Raw genomic sequence first — 20,892 nt, forward strand, 5'->3', positions numbered from 1 at the left:
GGGCCTGAAAGCATTAAAATAGTACAGTCTGACTTCGTTCTGTTCAACCTTACGAAGGTCAGTGATGGTATATAGTACTATGAGGCACGGCACCGCACACAAGTCCCAGATGGGTGAATTAGTATATTTATGTTTCTACGTGTATGTTTCAAAAACTCAACAATTTTTCCACAACTTTTTTGGCATAGAGTGTGCAGTCACCCTGCGGGGATGCAGGAAATTTTTTTTCTTGTGCCGTTGACCTTCGGTTTCAGTTCCAAAATTTGCTTAGGCCAGCACATCAACAATCGCTCACATATCGGGGTCTGTATGCGGCGAGAAGTTTTCGTTTCATTCCTTTCACTTGCGAAAAACTGAAGTTGATCTGGTTTCTAGTCTCTTAAAATGTGACTTCTTGACACTAGCTCAATTACCCACAGATTGTGATTTCAGCTGTTCACTGGTGGGTGCTGGTATATACAAACGATGCTGCCGTGTACACCGTATCAGCACATCTTTCTAACTGTGAAGCATTTATTTTGATGAACATACTTTCTTGTTAATAATATAAGCTTCTTTCATATTTTTATTGTAATTACTCATTAATAAGCAATGACAGTATACCTATGGGAGATACTTTTCTTACTTTGTAGTCACTCAAAAAAAAAATTTCGGTAATTTTTTTTTTGTCGTAGGCCACTCTGAATATTTTCCTTCTGCAGTAAAAAAGAAAGAAAATCGACCTTGGGGCATCACATTTGACGCAAAAGTTCTACCTCCAAAGCATTTAAATCACACAGTTTTTGAGATGTCAAGTACTAAACAAGCCTTAAAAGTTAGAATCCTTCTTCAGTGCATCTTTTTTCTTGTTGTACTCAAGGCCCTTTCAGTAAGCCCATTGAATGCACGAGTTCTTTCGTGGGCAAATGAGATACATGAAACTTTATTGCACCGGAAGATGTGTTTGTAGTAATAGCATGAACATGAGTGGCGTGTTTTCATTATGCTTCATTTGGCCAAAAAAAAATAACACAAGTTGTTTTGAAAGGTATGTTCATTTTTGTTTGAGCAAACAATAAAATTTAAACTGTTAATGACTAAGTGCTTTATAACAATGGAATGGAGATACGCAAGAGGCGGATGCTGCACAGAAAGGTGCGGTAGCTGAAGAAAGTTGCAGAAACCGCAGTCGGCTTGCATTGATGAAAGTGGTGTTCTTTAAAACTGCCTGAAACAACGTGGAGTGCCATTTTCGGGGCACTCACAGAATGCGCTGGGGATTACTGGAACATTGTTTCTGTAATCTTCAAACGAAGCAGTTAAGTACGTTCATGAATTTCGGTGCTGTCATGAATACAAACTGCTTACTTTAATGATTGCCATCTCAACTCTTCTTTCCGTGTCTTAATTTTGTGCAATTACTCATTTGTTACGAGCCAATAAGCCCGAGCTGCTTTCGTGCAAGTCCATCATATATTTATGCAACAAAAATTAACCCTTTGAGTTTCGAATTTTTTCGCAAAATGCACTCCAAAAATCTGTATTTTTTCATTGCTAAATTAAATTCTTCAGACCATTCTATTTAAGAAAAAATTGTGTAAAATTTTTTTGCATGATTGTAAAGGGACAAAAAATCATTTTTGTTGTTACATCATGCAAAATCCTAGAAAAAACACACGTATTAAACACAGCTCACACACATACAAAAGTGCACTTGGGGAATAGTCCACATCAGAAGAATCGCCACTTGACTCACTAGCAGCAGAGCAACCGGTGCGCATGGAAGAAAACTGTATCGTTGTGTGCCCATCTGGAAAGCAAAACAAGTGAAGAAGCTATAATAATCCTTTGTCTTATCGCCCACAGACGGAGTTAGTTTTTCCGAGTCCTCAAAACAGGAAATGCAACCATGACAGCATCGTCTGTGTAATTTAGCGCCGCACGGAAACAGATGTAATCGCACCCCGGGGAGCAATAAACGAGAGAGTAACAAGCGGTCACCCTTTGAGAGATTAGAAACCAGACAGCCATCAGCACTGCGGGTTTACGCGTGCGCACAGGGGGGGCAGGGGGGGGCGGCCGCCCCCCCTAATTACCTAAGAGGGGAGGCGCAAAATCTGTTCCATACATTGAGTTAGAAGGGTGGGGGGGTGCTGCGACAACCCTTTGCCCCCCCTAATGGGGAACCCTGCGCACGCCTATGACTGCGGGCACGAGAAGCGATAACTACCTGAAGGATGAAACAGAAACCAGCCGCACGTGTGTGCGTGCTCGGATGCGCGAGCGAAAGCCGGTGCACCTCTTTGGAAAGAAAAAAGAAAACAACTGAGAGACGTCGGCGCATGAAAAGACTCGCACATATTCCCGAAGTGGGGCAGCACATGCCAAGCAAGAGAAATGATCGAAAAAAGTGTGTGTTTTAAACATATAGGCAGTGTCGTGCATGTACGGCGAAAACCTTTTGGTGCCTGTGAGGTGATGCCATGGCGTAACCCTCAAAGGGTTAACACTGAATCAGGGTGGCAATCTTTCTGCATATGCATGATGCCCGAATCAGGCACCTTTTCAGATGTATCAGCACATTTCAGATGTATTATTAGTTCCTAAGAGTAACGCTTTTGATTTGGAAATGAAAACCCCTTAAAGGGCTCCTCGTCAGGTTTGGGCTTTGCAGACAAGCAGGCATAATTTGTGGATAACTTAGTAGTAGTGGTGCCTACAATGTGTGAAACGGTTGCATGGTGTGGGAACCTTTGAAAATTGCAAACAGAAGTTTATGCGTTTTTCTATTTGAGGGACGCTTCAATTGAGAGTCAATGTGTCTATGCAAGACACACTGCTTGCAATGCCCCAACCATGGTATGTGGCTTTTGGGCACTTTTGAACGGCCATCCAGCCGAAGGCCATTCAAACGCCACAACTCTATTGACTCAATGGAGTTGTCGCGCTGCTACATGGCAATTCTGAACCGCCGTTGAGTGGTTCAGGCGTCTCTCGCAAAATAGCGTGGCGCTGCAGATCTTTATTTTCGTATTGATGTCACCGAGAGTCAAATAATACAAATCCGCTTAAAATCACAAATATGCCTGTTGTTTTTGTTTTAATAAAGTGTTTATTTGTAGTTAGCAATACATATTTAATTTTAAAGTTGTTGAGCAGCGAAACTGTGGCGAGTGATACACGGCAAGACGGCACGATAAAGACAAGCACGTTGCTGATGTCGAGAGTATGTGCAGTTCGCACATTTCAAGTGGCACAAATACTTTAATAAATAATCGATAGCGCTCACATATACTGCTTTGAAGCAGTATATGTGACTATAGTCTAACCAGAGGGATCACCAGGAAGCTTGCCGTCACAGGCGTGCATAGAGTTCCTTTTCAGGGCGGGCGAAGATTCATTGCAGCGCCCCCCTCTCTACTAAGTCGGTGTATGGGGCAGACCTCGCACCCCCCCGTCCGCACGCCTGTGCTTGCCGTCATAGCATGTAGTTAAAGGGGCGCTAAAGAGAAAAAATCCGGCAGATCCCACGCACTGTGGGAATCGATGTAATGCGAAGCAGCCAGCAAAGAGCTGCATATATCGCCTTGTTTGTCTTTGAACCAAGTGAAAACATTCATGCCATGGCATCTAGTCCACCATATATCGCATGTTTGCCATGCACGCATGCATGCACAATTTAGTACAGTAAAACCTCGTTAATTCGAAGGCCTCGGGACCGAGAAAAATATCCCAATTAAGCGGGATTCCCAATTATCCGAAACAACGCGAAATGAAAGAAATCAGCCAGAAAACGTGATGTACGGAAGTCACACCTTTATTGTGGCAAGTCAGCCTACTTGGAGAAAAATTCCTCCATGCGTGACTGACGCGTTCGGTAGTTCCCAGCACTGAAAGTCATATTTTCCAGCCTGTCAATGAGGCGCAGCATCTCAGCCTCGCCGCCGTTGCACTCGACGAAGCTGCGCACAACACTCAAGGCATCGATGACATCCGCCAAAGGGGGTGCTCGGGAGGGCTCGTCATCGCTGTCAACATTAGAGGCCGAATCGGTCGATCTCGCAGCTATCTCGCTGTCGATGTCGGCGTAACACGTCTGCACTGTGCACTCGACATTTGCGTACTCGGAGAATCCGATTGGAGTGCACTCCTCGTCCGCGTGCAAAGCCTCATATCGAGCGCAGAGAGTCTCCCCTTCTTCATCAAACGGGCAAGTGACAGCGGTGACAGCAAACTCAGCGGAGGTTGCCTCTTCTTTCACAAAACCGGCGTGCTCAAAACACCGTCGAATAACGGTGGCCTCCACCTGCCTCCATGCGTGAACAATGAGGCAAATACCACCGAGGAGGTCAATGTTATACTCCTTTCCGTTGTCATAGCAAAGGAGCATTCGCTTCAACAGATTGTAGCGATATATTTTCCTGGTATGGTGTATGACGCCCTGGTCCATCGGCTGCGATAGCGACGTTGTGTTCGGGGGTTGAAAGACCAGCCTGATTGCCTGCAGGTTCTGAATGTCGCCGTGAGCTGGGCAATTATCGACGACGAACAAAACGCTGCGCCCTGCAGCCGCAAACTTGCGGTCAAGGTGCCGCACGTATTCTTCAAAGAGTGCAGCCGTCATCCAAGCTTTCTTGTTGTTTTTATAGATCAGGTCATCCTTGGATGGCAGTCGTGGATTTTTGAAACAACGAGGCTTTTCTGTCTTCCCAATAACAAGCAGTGGCAGCTTGTGCTCACCGCACATGCTTGCACCAAACAAAACAGTGATTCTATCTTTGTTCTGTTTCTGCCCCTTAATGTCTGCCTCCTTCAAAGCGAACGTCTTCGTAGGCAACATTTTGTAGAACAGAGCAGCTTCATCAAGGTTGTAAACATCTGCTGCTTCGTACTTGGCGAGTAGTGGAGCCAAGGTGTGCTGCTTCCAGCCGTCGACAACAGACTGATCCGCGCTGCCACTCTCGCCACAAACAGTCACGAATGTCAGGTTGTTGCGCTCCTTAAATCGGCAAAACCATCCATTGCTGCATTTAAACCCAGAATGTCCAAGTTGCAGCGCCAGCTGGTTGGCCTTCTCACGCAATATGGTCCCATTCACAGGAAGGTGTGCTGCGTTGGCTTTCTGCAGCCAGTCGATCAGAGCTGCTTCAACGTCGGCGTACGTAGGCGGGCGTACTCGTGTACGCTTTGACGAGTGCGTCTTGCTATAAGCATCGAGAATTTTCTCCTTATTCTTGATGATGCACAGTGTTGACAGAGGCACGTGGTGCTTTTCGGCGAGAGCCGTTTTCGACGCCGTCGACTTGCTGGCCTCTTCAATTAAGCACACCTTTTCGTGCAGGGACAAGCTCTTGTACTTCGGCATCTTCCTTCCAAGCACACCTCAATCAACTAATTCACAGGGAAGACACTCAAGCGGAGACAGGAGACAAATGGAGCAGTCGCACCGAATCGCACAATGCTCGCCAGCCGACATCCAAATGGCACAAAGACTCCACAAAACATTCACTTCGCTAGAGTGGCTAACATCGCTGTTGAGATGATGATGATCATGATCGCAACCGCACGCATCGCCGCCTGGCAATTGCTAAAACATGGCGTCTACGACATATTTCCGGTAAAAAAAAAACATGGCCTTCGAGATCCGTACATCAAAAAAAAAAAAAAATGCATGTTTTAGTTACAGCCTCTGAGATTCGCAGCACCCTTTGCATATCTTGGAAGTCGCGGCCAAGTGTGCCAATTAACCGGGAAGTCGCAGACTGGCCGCACCAATTATCCGGTTAAATTTACATGTAAAAATTTGGGACCGCGCAAATAATACAAATTATCCGGGATTCCCAATTAACCGAGTACAAATTACCGAGGTTTTACTGTATACACCACGCCAATGGAATGCATATTCTGGTATATACAATGCATGCCCTGTTGTTTATGTTCATCACGCACTCGTGTCATGCCATACCAATTTTGGTATATATCCAGTTAACAAAACGGCCGGAAGCGCACCATGACAGTGGCATGTAAAGCATACCGTACATGGCATGCATGTCATGGTTTTCATGTTACCACCTGTTATTCATGTTCTTCATACAGTCACATTGCGCAATACCAATTTTGGTGCATATCAGTCTAGCGAAATGGCCACGAGTGCGTCATGAGCATGGCATGTAAATCATGTCGTACATGTCGCGCAATACCAATTTTGGTATATATCAAGCTAGGAAAACGGCCGCGAATGTATCATGAGTGTGGCTTGTAAATCATGTCGTAGATGACCTGCATGTCACGATGACCTGCATGTACGGAGACCTGCATGTCACGATGACCTGCATGTACGGAGCATACCGTACATGGCATGCATGTCATGGTTTTCATGTTACCACCTGTTATTCATGTTCTTCATACAGTCACATTGCGCAATACCAATTTTGGTGCATATCAGTCCAGCGAAATGGCCACGAGTGCGTCATGAGCATGGCATGTAAATCATGTCGTACATGTCATGCATGTCATGATTTTCATGTTACCACCTTTCATTTACGTTCGTCATACAGTCACGTCGCGCAATACCAATTTTGGTGTATATCAAGCTAGCGAAACGGCCGCGAATGCACCATGAGCGCGGCATGTATATCATGACATAGATGATATCATGTCACGGTTTTCATGTTACCACTTGTTATTCATGTTCGTCATACAGTCGCGTCGCGCAATACCAATTTTGGTATATATCAAGCTAGGAAAACGGCCGCGAATGTATCATGAGTGTGGCTTGTAAATCATGTCGTAGATGACCTGCATGTCACGATGACCTGCATGTACGGAGACCTGCATGTCACGATGACCTGCATGTACGGAGCATACTGTACATGGCATGCATGTCATGGTTTTCATGTTACCACCTGTTATTCATGTTCTTCATACAGTCACATTGCGCAATACCAATTTTGGTGCATATCAGTCTAGCGAAATGGCCACGAGTGCGTCATGAGCATGGCATGTAAATCATTTCGTACATGTCGCGCAATACCAATTTTGGTATATATCAAGCTAGGAAAACGGCCGCGAATGTATCATGAGTGTGGCTTGTAAATCATGTCGTAGATGACCTGCATGTCACGATTTCCATGTTACCACCTCTCATTTACGTTCGTCATGCAGTCGCGTCGCGCAATACCAATTTTGGTGTATATCAAGCAAGCGAAACGGCCACGAGTGCGTCATGAGCATGGCATATAAATCATGTCGTGCATGTCATGCATGTCATGATTTTCATGTTACCACGTCTCATTTACGTTCGTCATACAGTCGCTTCGCGCAATACCAATTTTGGTGTACATCAAGCTAGCGAAGCGGCCGCGAATGCATCATGAGCGCGGCATGTAAATCATGACATACATGACATGCATGTCATGGTTTTGATCTTACCAACTGTTATTCATGTTCCTCATACAGTCACATCGCGCAATACCAATTTTGGTGTATATCAATTTACTGAAACGGCTGCTAGCGCCCCATGAGCGTGGCATGTAAATCAGGTCATACATGACTTGCATGTCATGATTTTCAAGTTACCACCTCTCACTTACGTTCGTCATACGGTCGTGTCGCGCAATACCAATTTTGGTGTATATCATGCAAGCGAAACGGCCGCGAATGCACCATGAGCGTGGCATGTAAATCATGACATACATGTCACGGATGTCACGGTTTTCATGCTAATACCTGTTATTCATGTTCTTCATACAGTCACATCGCACAATACCAATTTTGGTGTATATCAATCTAACGAAACGACCGCGAGTGCGCCATGAGCGTGGCATGTAAATCATGTCGTACATGACATGCATGTCATGATTTTCATGTTACCACGTGTCAGTTATGTTCATCATACAGAAATGTCTCGTCATACCAGTTTTCGTATATATCCGTTAATTTAAACGGCCGCGAGCGCCCCGAGACCATGTCATGTAAATCATGCTGCACATGACATGCGCGTCATGATTTGCATGTTAGGACCTGTCATTATGTTTGTCATGAACTCTTGTCACGCCGTACCAATTTTGGTATATATGAAATTAACGGAACGGCTGCAAGAGCCCAAAGGCCGTGGAATGTAAATCATGCTGTTCATGACATGTGTGTCATGATTTTCATGATATGACCTGTCATTTATGTTCGTAATAAGGCCATGTTATGACACACCAAGTTTGGTATACATCCGATTACCGAAACGGCCAGGGGAGCACAAAGTCGTAGGCGGCTAGATAGATAGATAGATACGCTCAAAGTCGCAGAAGTTCGCTAAGAAATGCTTCGCATTTAAAATAATTAACGTATATTTTAATTTACCCTTCTACAAAAAAAGAAAGCCACTGTTGCCATGGAACGGGGCTTGGTAAGCCAGAAGTGGTGTGCAAAGGGAAGACTGGTAGTGAGACTGGATCAAAGCTTTTGCACTAGCCTGCCATGACACCACGTACTTTGAGTATCTGTTAGAGCCTAGTTAAGTATTTACCAGTAAAACAGGCTAAGGTAACCAGTAGTTGAGCACAGTCAGCTTTTGGAACTTTTACTGAACCAACATGGCCAAAACACAACAAATAATTTGAAATCTGTGATGTCATATTGATGTGCCAGAGGTAGTATGCTTGTGTGATGTTTTAAAAATATAACTCTAGCCTTCACTTTCTCAGCGAGAGTGCAGTCAATTTATCCGCCCAAAATAAACAAGATCAGTCAGCCCAATAAACTCTCCCAAACATTGGTTCAGATAGAGTCAAGGTAATGAAAAATGCTGAAAGCAGACTCATTCCTGATTTTAATGATATGATAATTACTCATGTGCAGGCGCCTGTACGGGTTCCATGACAGAGAGGAGACCTTTCTGCGAATCTACCTCTACAACCCGAATCACGTGCCCAAGTGAGTCTTCTGTTCGCAGTGGCCGAGCAAGAAGGCTCTCTCCATTACGGTTGTGCTTTCTTGCATGTTAGATGCTGCGTACGTCTGTGGGTGAAATCATTGATCATCGTTTCGCTGCATTAGAGGAGTAATCAGAGGTTGAAACGTCACAACTCCATTCTTTTGAAAGAGGTTCAGCGCAAAAACCGGACACAGTAGACAAAGAAGCGACATGGACAAGTGCAGATTTCCAACTGGCATTTATTTATAGCGAAGCGCCAACATATCCTACAAGCATGATCACATTCATGTTAAGACGTATTTTTGGGCTAGTTGGTTCATACTTGCAGTAAAACAGCGCCAGTGAAAACAAGGGACCAGACGAAGCGGAACGATAGGCGTAAATGTCATTCAACTTTGTCTGGTTCCTTGTTTTCGCTGGCACTGTTTTACTGCGTCAAATTCATGTCTTTTGCGCGGAACCTGTTTGAATATGGAATACCAACAAGTAGCCCCCTCCCATGCCATTCTTTTTGGTAGGTAGACACTGTTTCCAGTTGCTCGTTAATGGTTTTACTTTCCTGCTTTCTCCCTGTTAAAAGCTGAGGGTCTGTATCACATTTGGGGAGATTATTATGTTTTGTTTCAGAGGCTTCCCACCCGCTGCACGCGGGTCTCCTCCGCAGTAGGTAGTGCCATTTTTGCTTGTGCTTCACCAGGAAGCAAGTGACTGAGCCGTGTTCAGCTGGCCCATCAACTTTATCTCCTCTGTTCTTTCCGCCTTTTACCTCTCACACACTTGCTTGTATGCCTTGTGCAAGAGTGGTGAGCTTGGTGGTGTTTCAATCACTTCTGCTGTCTCACTGCAACCTCATTTACCCCTCTCCCTGGAATTATACTGTTTTGAAATTGCATACTAGCAAGTTTTCATTGCAGCCTTAGTGACTACACAAGTTCTGGATTGCATCGCATTCATTGAGAGAATCATCTCATCGCAATCATTGAGAGAATACGTCTGTCTATACACAGAGTCGCAGAGCTGTTGCTGTCGGGGCACGTGCTGAAACAGACGATGCAACCACATGAGGCCCACATTCCCTATGCCTTGCAGGTAGGTGCACTACCAGGGGCTGCTGTCTCCTCTCTTTCTGAGCCGTTACACGCTTATTTTGGTCATGTTATATGGTCTGCCAGTTCAGTGGTTGTGCCTCATAATCATGTCGGGGTTTTTTCACGGGGAAACTGCAGAATTGAATTAATTACTGTGCTGGGAATGAAAATGATGATACTGGAAGACTGAAGCGTGTTGCTGTTCATGTCTGGACTGTGGTGGCAGCAGTGTGATTGTGAACCTTCAATTCCACAATGGCACTCTCGACGGGCTGTATTGTTTTGCAGTTCATGGTGGACCACAACCTTCACGGCATGAGCTTCGTGCGCGTGGAGTCGTTCAAGTTCCGGCGGCCTCTGAGCTGGGCGCACGACGACAGAAGCAAGGCCCTGGGCAATGGACCTGGCATCTGGAGCCTGCGAAACCTTCCTGTGTGAGTGCTCACTTTTCTATGCGACTGCTCTTAAATACAATGAAAACCGGGCTATGATGCCACATGGGTGTTACTTAGCTTCGTGTGATGCTTACGTAAACATTTTTTGACTTTCTTGGCTGCGTTTGATTCGAGCAGCATGTTCAAATAGTACACTCGCCCCAGTGTGTTTTCACTTTTGAAAAAGTGTTTAAGTCCACCAGTTGAACATTCTGCAGGAAAACATGCTTTTGAGATAGTTTTCCTTGAAACCTGAAAGTGTATTTGCGGCATTTGAATTTCTATCATGTGCAGCTGGAAAGTGCTACGCCAGGCTACTTTAGAGCTGTGAAATGGTGTTATAATTATGATACTCTCACGTCACACAATGGTTGTATGATGACCATGATTAAAAAAAAAGAATGCTGTTTGAAAACATTGTCAATATGCAGAGTAATGTCGTACATCCCGCATTAAGTGCACGTAGGTACAGTATAACCTCGTTACAACGGATCTGTTTACAACAGACATTCGGATATTACATACCAATTTGCGGCGTTATGCCGACCTCCGTATTAGTTCCATTGATTGAGCTTCGTTTACAACGGATTCTGGTACAACGGATATTCGGATATAATTGACTGAAATTTCAGGCCAGCAAGGTGGTCAGGTCTCCTTTAGAGCGGACTTTTCTACCATGGACATACCAAATTCAATAACTTCCGACTTCAAACATCGCTTAGCATACTTTCGGGACGGGAACAGCGCACCGCGGATATCGACGTACCGATTTAAGAACGAAGGCCGCCGATCCCCGGTCTGTCAATGATCAGCTATGCCTAGCTGTAGCGACAAAAAAAAAAACGGCGCGCAGCGTGCTTGGTGTTGCGTTTGGGATGCTGACACGTGAAATTGCGAGCCGCTGCCACTGCTTCTCCGCGCGGTCGCTGCGCGGCGAGCTTGGCCGGGGGGTCCGCTGCCGATGCGCAAAATGCCCATCCGTGGTTCTGAGGAGCCAGCGGGCAATGCGATTCGTTGCTTGAGACGAAGGACATTACGACTTCTTCGCTTTTGCATGCCCGCTAGCGCGATGTTCTTGCCCGCAAAGAATTCGGATTTGGCTGGTACATCGGCACCGTGAACGGAGTTAGGCCTAACCACGACATCTTGTAGAAAGCTCGGTTGCGATGTGCGGCCGCGGTGCCCGATTTTCAAAGTACGTCATGCTCGATTGCGAGTACAAGGAGTTGTCTCGCGGTGGTCTTCGTCATAAGCTTCGAAGTGCTGATAAGAAGAACCTCGAACAGCGGGTCCAACGAGTCAACGCTATTAGTCGCACGTCTGCGATGTTCGCGACGAGTGTGGCGCGCTATCGTAATCTGATGATTGAGCTTCCGCTTGCAGCTGCCCAACTAAAGCGTTCCAAATTATCGTCGGCCCGTAATCACAGAACGAGTGCGAACGCGTCACTAAGTAGCGCAATTTTCGACAGCCACGACCTCGCGACGCACAAGCAGCAGACGACGATCCCGAAGCGAGCATTAATACGTTTTGGCTGCTTCTGCGGTAATACCACAGAAGCAGCCAAAACGTGTTTTTCGTACGCTTGTTACTGAATGGAGGAGCCAGCTGAAACGGAGAACTTGAACGCGGAGAAATGCTCTTTACGACGCGCCCAAAATGGTGGCGCCCAGTTGCGCCGTTGCCGAGCTATAATTTTGAAAAACGCTTTTTTTTATATTTCCGCAATTTTCGCCAAGTCGGCAGACGCAAAACAAATTTTTTATAGCACTTCTACGTAGTTTTCATCGAAGATATTTTGGAATCAGATAGAAATGGGCTACAGAAACTGAAAATGCGATTTTCCAAAAATCGCATTTTTTTTGGTCCCCCGTTAAAAATAAGACCATGTTTGTGACTCGTAATTCTCTCCGGTTATAACAGACCCATTCAGTGTTTACATGAAAGTCTGTTGTAACAGTACTTGGATTTTACATACTCCCTTTACAACAGACCAAAATCCTCTTCACTATGAAGGTCTGTTGTAATGTGGTTATACTGTAATAGCCGACTTACGAGTCACCGGCGTCGCTGTTGTTCACGTAGAAGTGCAAGTTACTGACCTTGTTTTTTAAAACACGAAACGGCAAATTGTTTCCATGACTTCTGGCAGTTTCATGGATCATTGTGGCTTAATTACGCTTCAGTGTGGCATAGTCCAACTTGAAATAGCTCGCACTTCATCTTGCCATGCAGAGTTCTTCAGTTGTACCAGTTGCGAAACTACGTTCCTAACCCTGGGCATGCCCTTGGACTAATTTGTAGAAGGATGGATGGATGCTATGAGCATCCCCTGCGTAACGGGGTGGTGACCTGTGCACCACCAAGCTCTGAAAAAAAAGCTCTTTTTTTTTTGTTTTAAGCCGGCCTAATGCCTTGTCTACTTCGATTAAATCGATGTCGCTACAAAAGAAAAAAATATTTCCACTATTTCTTTTGCCCTTGCTCTCTACTTTTCTGCCACCAATCCTCTAACAGTCTCTTAGCGGACATGTTTATCTTTCTATATTTGACCCTAAAACCCAAGGCTTCATGTAGGCTAGTGCCCGAACAAGCACCCAGGTGGATACCTCCACATTCAGGTAAAACAAGCCCCATCGTTTCCTTAGCTTCCCCACAGAATGTACATTTTTCATCTTCTTTACTGAATCGCGCTTTATAACTATGCATTCTACGACCACGCGACCTTGCTTCAAACAGTAAAGTGCTTCCCCTTGAGTTATCATAAAATGCCTCCTTCATTATTTCATCTTTACTCTTTTGGTAATTACTCAGAGCCGGCATTTTTTCTATCACTGCTATCTAATAGAAGATAGTAATAGAAGATATTAAACTGTTGGCCACCTGGGGGTGAGGGCAGAAAATGCACCACATCATCACAATCACTGCATTCTTCACTGTCATTGCGTGAGTTGCTGTGGCAAGGATGAGAAGAAGTGCTTTCCAGTAAAGTCGAACAGTTGTATATGGCTGCAGTATGATCGGTAAAATGCAAGCCGCAGGCATAAGCATGCTGCTTGCTTCATCACCTTGCCGGGCTTGGGCACCGGAAGACACAAAAATGCCGTCTATTAGCTCCTTTTTCTGCCTTCAGGTGGCATCACAATCAACAGACCTCCGCCATTCCAGCCAATGGCGTGTCATGATTTTGATACATGGAGCCTATAGAGAGTTCTGCAACTCGTGGGATTGAAGAACTCTGCTTGCCATGTTGACCTCAGCTATGTTCACTGTTCATTCCACTTTTTTATTTTTGATACGTTAATGACTCCGTGTACTGTGCAGGGAGCTGTTTGGAGATTTGGAGAAGCAGACGACGTGTGAGCTGGAGCTGGACTGCTGTGCGAAGGACATACTCAACGCCAATGAGAAAGGTGCTGTGGCCGCACTTGAGTGAACCGGGGGATTCTGACTCCCCCGCTGCTTGTTTATGCTGTTCCTTGGCCTCGCTGCCTTGCCATTCATTATTCCTCACTTGGAAAATTTAAGGCTTGATGCCTGGCCATCACAAGTGGTAGGGTGTCCCTGAAAAAATTACCTGAGGGAGTAGGCGGTGATGTATATGAAGGCTCAAAGTGTGGTAATTTGGCCAGAACAAGAATGATCAGTAGCGTAGTCCTTGTATGTGGATGTGTCCAAACTTTATGCTGGCTCTGGATGGCTTTGTGACTTTGCGAATTGATTCTCTTCAACAAAGTAGAAGTGGCGTTCTAAATGTGGTGTCGGTGGCGTGTTTCTGGGCTCAACTTTCGGTGCACACAATTACTCAATGAATGGCATTCAAAACTTGCCGGTGCCTGAGTTTAGGCACCGCCTATTGCATTATAGATATTAAAGTTCTTAATGAATAATGCATTTTTGCAGACACTTGGCACCATGTGTTTAGAAAAAAATGTGATTGCTAGGATGCTTAATGGGATAATGTGTAATGAATACCTTAATTTAAAGAATGTCTAAGCTGTAAGCACAGAGATCGCTCTATCCATTTGCTATTCATAATTCACGTGGCAACTGTGCGATTCTAGTGGCAGAATTTCCTCTAGTAAGTTTAGCGGGAAATTCTATTTCTTGGAAACTTGGCACAGCTGCCTTTTGTGGTATTCATTAATATGTGTTGCCCTAGTTGAAATTGAGAATAATGATTGAGAAGCTATATTGCTGTGTTGGTTAATGCTAGTTTTATACAATGACCACAAGAAAAAAAGGGCCACTGTGTGAGATCATAATTTTTGTTTGGAAACAGTTTCACCTGAAAAGTTGAAGTGGTTCAGTAAAAATGCGTTTGTTTAAGACGTGAGACTTCTTCATCGCTCTTGAGCTTGGCTGACTGTGTTGCAGCACCTCTGCTGCTTACCTCCAGCCAATTTTGCGTGTACAGTTTGTACACTTGAAATTGGCTGTGCATTTCAAAAAAGTTTTTGTCAACATAGAGTTTCTGCCCTGCGTGGCATTGTTCGTCGTTGATTGGACGCTCGCAGTTCCATTTCTAAAGCGCACCACAAACCGTGCTTGAGAAGCAATGATGCTGTGCAGAAAAGTTGTCATGAGGCATATATGAACAAAAGTTGGTGAAGGCAATGCCTCCGTACCACCGCATTTTGCCATCTTGTACAACAAATGCCCACGACTGCTTCCAAAATTATTTTTCTTCGATTTAGTTTCTCTTTGTGCAGAAATCACACGATGAACGCATGATGTGTTTTACACTCGTCCAGTGTTGATTGGACATGTTCTTCGATTGATGACGCTGCCATACCATGTGCATCGAAAGAATCTGCACTATGCTGTGTCTCAGTATCTGCAACGGAATACTTCAGGAATAGAATTGCCACCACAGCTCAGATGTGCTTTGTTTTGCTAGATTGTCAATCACGGTCGCACGCGCGATTGCCGTTGTTCTGGTGGTTTCTGATCCTGCTGTAGTGATGAGCAGTTTTCCCTCGCAGCTTTAGTTTGTTCTGCATGCAAGGTGGCCAGACCTTTGTGAGCACTTACAGTAAACTGTGCACCACCAGTGAGCCTGCTTGTGTCTTGTTGATGCTGTTTCATTTGTTAGCAGCGCTGTTTTGTTGTCGCTGGTTGTGCAGAGGTGCTCAATCCAGGACTGGCAGCTCTGTGGCAAGAAGAAGAAGAGCGTCGGCAGGAGCCAGTCTCTTGGGCGCCCCTTTCGCTAGGTATGCTGTCGATGAATTGTCTGTCTCAAGTGGGTAGTTGGGCTGTAAACTAGGGGCATGCGAATATTAGAACTTTCGAATACAGTCAACTGCCGATTTTTCGGACTCCCTAGCGACCGCGAAATCGTCCGAAAAGTCGGGCAGTCCGAAAAAACAAATTCATGCTTTTTTATTCTGCTCAAGTGGTCAAATCGCCACAGCCACGTCCGAAATAGCTTTAATGCCTCCCAGTACAATTACCAGGCATTTTGGCGCACGCCCAGGCTCTCGCAAATACATTCGGTACCTCCCGCGAACCCCGCTTAACTACGTACGTGCCAACCGCCACTTTTGCGTCTCGTGATGAGCACCGCTGATAACACCAAAGCGCGGAATAGATTACGGCTATCTCGCATGAAGCGTTTGTAAACGATGATGCGGAACACAAGGACTGTGGCGGAAGAACGGACGACTCGTCCGGCTTTCCCCGATGCGTGTGCACATATGCGCACACACATCGCCGAATCGCTGCCGATATGCAGCATTTGCTGCCGTGTCAAGCCGATCGTTTCTAGTTGTGTGCAGTACATCGCCAACTAAGCTGACGCCGTCACTTTACTGTTGCTGTATCGTACGCACGCATTTATCATGAAAGGGTTCGTGATGCGCACTCAGTTCTTGACCGCACACGGGCGCGGCAATGGCGAGCTGGTTTCGTCCGCGAAGGCAACGTGTTTATGCGGCGCATTTAGCGGTCTCGCACAAAGAGGCAGCAGGAATGGTGGCATGGTGCATTTGGGTTCTCGCCTATTGAATGCGTGCATTACGCATGCAACTGTGCTAGGCCACGTGCACTACCGAGCAGTTAACTGAAGATGCTTATCGTAAGGGTTGTCAGCGATTAAGTCGTACTGGCGTGTTTGCCAGCTGCCGCCATCACGCCTCCGTGCATTTCCGCTGCTTATCCGTAACATCGCCGCACGGCGCGCGACAGCGGACCCTTTGAATTTCTGGTCTGCTTCACCCCATAACGCTTCGGCATTGCGGCAAAGCTGACTTTCGGACTCTGCTACTGTCTCAAACAGATTGACTCGCGAAAGCCCTTGTTCGAACCTACGAGATGATAGACGCGGCAGAGGTGGGGGCTTCAAATAATGCCTTTCGGACCTGCAATTTGGGCAGAAAGTCCGAAAAATTGGACGCGGAATAGCTTCAGCGTCCGAAATTTTGGACGTTCTAATACATTGAAGTCTATGGGGCTGGTGACGGTGCCGCGAAAGCGTCCGAATTTTCGAGCATGTCCGGAAAATCGGCCGTCCGAAAAATCGGCAGTCGACTGTATTTTTCTAATAGTGTTTGCTATTCAATTTGATTCGCACCAGAATTTGACTATTCGAAGTGTTCGAGCTTCCGGAAGATAAATACAGTCAATATCTGATTCTGAAGGGAGAAATCCTTCAAATTATGTGGGCTTTTGAAATAACCAAGTTTGAATTAATGAGGTTTTACTGTATAGACATGAACATGTCATGGCGTTTTTTTTTGTTACCTGTATTACGTTTTCCTTTTATGTACCCCTGCCCCCACACAATTATGATGCGATTGAAAGGACAGTGGGTACACTGGTAAACAAGTAGATAAATAACATTCACAGGGGTGAGACAGCTGCGCATATTGCACATTTTTGATACGATTCCATTTTCCTGCACCAAGCGCATCCAAAAGCATGAAAATCGCAAAAATTGCGCCGCACCGCTCCAAAAGCAAGAATTTTGATGCCCATGCTAGCTTCAGTGGGGAAACAAAAGGCTGAATTGACAACGTGGTTTTTCAAGCAGCGCCAGACATGCCAAGAAAATAAAGACGTTCGCAGAACACAGACTCACCCAAGCGTGTTTCTTCTATGCACCTTTCTAATGAAGGCTCCCATGGTGCTGCCATAATCTTTTTTGGACTGTTGTAAATATGCGTGACCCCGCAAAAATGTGCTTCCGTGCCCCGAGCGTGCTGCTTCTACTTGCTAGGCTGTGTGTTCTGGCACTACTGTCGCTTAGCGAAAACTACCGAGTGGCATGTGTGGCGAGGTTAACTCTCAGGTTCTTTGTTGTGTGTAGCACGTTCCTCCGGTCACTGCGGTTTTCGTATCGACGCTGCTGTGTGTGGTCACCTACAAGCGCGTTTGCCTTGGCCAGGTACCTTGTTGCGTCATTGCGGCGTCAACCTGCATGTGACGCATCTCCGCGATGCTCTAGCACATGGGTTCTCAAACTGGGTTCCGCGTAAGACATCTTCTGCTGGCGGCCAGAACAAATGCAACGCGCTTCCGTTTTACCCCAATAAGCAACTAATTTTTTTTATTTAGACAAGCAAATTTGCATTCAATGAAACCATCGCATGCCGCATCCGCACGTTGGGTGTCTGCGAGTAGTGAGAGACCCACGTGGTAGCAGCACTAAAGACTCGTCGTCTAGTGTGTGCCATGAAACTTGCACAATTGCGTGTCGAGAGGCATTATCACTACCCCCCCCCCCCCGCTTTCGATGTTCTCATGCTCAAGAAAAAGTTCTGGGTTCTGCGGCACTCTGGAAAAGTCGTTGGGGTTCTCCAAAGTGAGAACGTTCTAGAACCCCTGTTCTAGCAGTTTTGCGCGAGAAGATGGCAGCGAACTGATGCGAAGTGCGTTTTTGTCGTCCCCCACTAAAAGCGTACTGCACGGTTATAACGGCGCGGCTCTTCAGTACCACATGCATGCGTTTGACGAGATAGTCGATGTGGCGAGGTTTCTTGGCACCTATGCCGCACTCTTGAAGGTGGTCCCACACAAGGTGACAGCGAACAGCGGTGCAGCGTGCTTTTGTTGTCAACTGTTAAAAGCAGACGTACAAACATGCAAAGTAGTTACTATATGCTAAATCATATCACTGATCTTAAGCAAAGGCCTACTGCTACGTAACTACAATTCTTGTGCGATTGCAATTTTTTTAAAAAGTGCGATGCTTTTTCATTTCTTTTTTTCAAATGTTTGAGGTGAACCCAGTTTCCAGAACATTTTTTTCGATTATTTCATATGTTTGTTACACGGGCTAGATAGGTTGCGTGGGATGTAAAATGGTAGTGTAGTTCATACCTGGCGATAATCTGTTAAAAAAAACTTTCTCTAAAGGCTCTTTCAGTGTTATGTGTATTCTAAGCCACTTAAAATATGTACTTGTCCCCCAAGTTGCTAAAAATTTGCTTTTTCAAGCTCCTAGGACGACATAATAAATGCCGCTAGCTGCTCCAAATCAAGGTTCTTCTGCTCCAAAATCGAAATTTGCTGCTCCAAAAACTGCTCCCAATTCAGTTTCAGCCATCTCACCCCTGAATTCATCTACTGCAGCACACCCTCATGACTGATGTGCAGTTTTCTGAAGTTTCAGTCCACCAGTGAATGCTTTTCACTAATCCTGCAGAGGACGACAGCTTCCCCCCAACGGAGAGTGAGCGGTTCTATCTGGCCAGGCTTGACAAGCTGCTGACCAGGCCAGTCACGGAAGAGTGAGTACCACCACTTGCAACATTGAGCCTGAGCCTGTCAATGTGCGTCCCAGCTTTTGTACGTTTCGGGAGGGCTGCCGTCCTGTGGTGTAGTTTTAGGAGTGCTGTTTCTTGGGCGAGTTGGAAATTCATACTTGGATGGGTAGCGCTAGTAGACACGGACTAGAGGAAGACACACGGACACACAGACGGAAGCGCTCTAGCAACTGGTTTTTTATTGAAAATCTGCCCTACATATATACATCGCTTTTATGGCCACCGTTGATAGTGTTGTCAGGAAAAGAAATTATGTTCCTCAATTCGTCAGTGCGCTGAAATTGTCACGTGGCCATAAAAGCGATGTATATATGTAGGGCAGATTTTCAATAAAAACCAGCTGCTAGAGCACTTCCGTCTGTGTGTCTGTGTGTCTTCCTCTAGTCCGTGTCTACTAGCGCTACCCTTCCAACTGTAGTGTAGTCTTGATTTCTGTGTGACACGGTGGAGACCACTTTCCTGATCCTAATGTTTTGTCCGCATCTACATATATATTCAACATTGGTGCCAGACAGATGTGCTGTATTAAGATGGGATGCAGCTTCTTGCTAAATGTAGCAGGGTTGCCGGGCCCTGAGGGTCTGGGACTTGCGAAGTCTCGGCACAATAGTAGCCCAACAGTAGACAAACACAATCTGCAATGGTAGCTCCCAAATAACAAGATATAATCTACTCTAGAAGCATTTATTTTACGCACTATGAAAGACGTGACGAGGCAACATTTTAAAACCATTTCTTTTACAAAATATTTGAACTGGTGCACACGCGTTTGTATACATCTCCGGACTTGTGGCTGAGTAGGGGTAGTACACCATGTGGCGTTAAAGCATTCCACACAAATCAATTTATAACCTCGTAAGTTGTGGGTGGTGTCTTCATTTGTGCACGGTATCTCTATTTGCCAGTTCTGTGTAGTGATGGCATATTTCCCGTATCTTCGTAGCTACTGAATGTGCGATGTATTGTTGCAGATGACTGCTTTTCTGAAGGTGTAGTTCCACTTTTGATGGGCCATTTAATGGATTTCATTTGAACAACGGGGATAGAACGATGGCCTGCTCCCCACCCCCTAAAGAGTTAATCTGGCACTCCCCTTTTAATCACTGACGCGCTTGAACCCTCCCCCCTACCCTGGGGATCGCATTCATTCTTGTCAGAAAGACCCACAATCTCAAATATGGCGGGAAACTAAACTCAGCAGACGAAACTGTTTGACTGCTAACTTACACTCGTGGGATCCACTAGGTTTCATTGAACATTAATCCACTTTAGGGCCTGCCCATTAAAAAAACCGACAAATTTCTGCTGTCAAATAGTTCTGCTTTACACTTGTGTCGGTTGTACTTGCCAAGACTGAAATGATTGTCAGTAGTCGTAATATGTGCTATCTATGAAAGCTATGGAGTGTGCATAGCCTCTGCTTCTGTTTGCTGTGGAGCTACAGTCGGTGCAGGGAACAGCCAGATGCTCATTGTGGGAAGCTCTGTGTGTGTGTGTCTTTAGAGAATTTGAGAATTGGGGCCCCAAGGAGCTTGGGGACCCAAGAAATTTGCAAGCCGCCAGGGTGCATGCACAGAACCCAAGCCACTCATAAGCTCTTGCGCTTGCATTCACCCAAGACCCAAAAATTTAAAACTAGCAAAAGTCCCCAAGGTGTCTTGGGTCGCCAGCGAGACGACACAGACGTAGCGCGAGAA

At 45.7% G+C, this 20,892-nt stretch overlaps 1 protein-coding gene across 1 annotated transcript in view; it reads left to right on the forward strand.

The window, feature by feature from the left end:
• Window positions 1-20,892, forward strand: part of LOC119397257 (DNA polymerase zeta catalytic subunit) — a 42,427-nt gene that overhangs the window by 12,876 nt on the left and 8,659 nt on the right. The window contains exons 3-8 of the mRNA XM_049416766.1: window positions 8,833-8,907; window positions 9,916-9,997; window positions 10,285-10,430; window positions 13,755-13,843; window positions 15,557-15,643; window positions 19,075-19,159. Of these exons, the coding sequence (XP_049272723.1) occupies window positions 8,833-8,907; window positions 9,916-9,997; window positions 10,285-10,430; window positions 13,755-13,843; window positions 15,557-15,643; window positions 19,075-19,159 (564 nt within the window). The remainder of the gene's footprint in view (window positions 1-8,832; window positions 8,908-9,915; window positions 9,998-10,284; window positions 10,431-13,754; window positions 13,844-15,556; window positions 15,644-19,074; window positions 19,160-20,892) is intronic.

This window comes from Rhipicephalus sanguineus, chromosome 6 (genome assembly GCF_013339695.2).
Source record: "Rhipicephalus sanguineus isolate Rsan-2018 chromosome 6, BIME_Rsan_1.4, whole genome shotgun sequence".
Classification (NCBI taxonomy): Eukaryota; Metazoa; Arthropoda; class Arachnida; order Ixodida; family Ixodidae; genus Rhipicephalus; species Rhipicephalus sanguineus.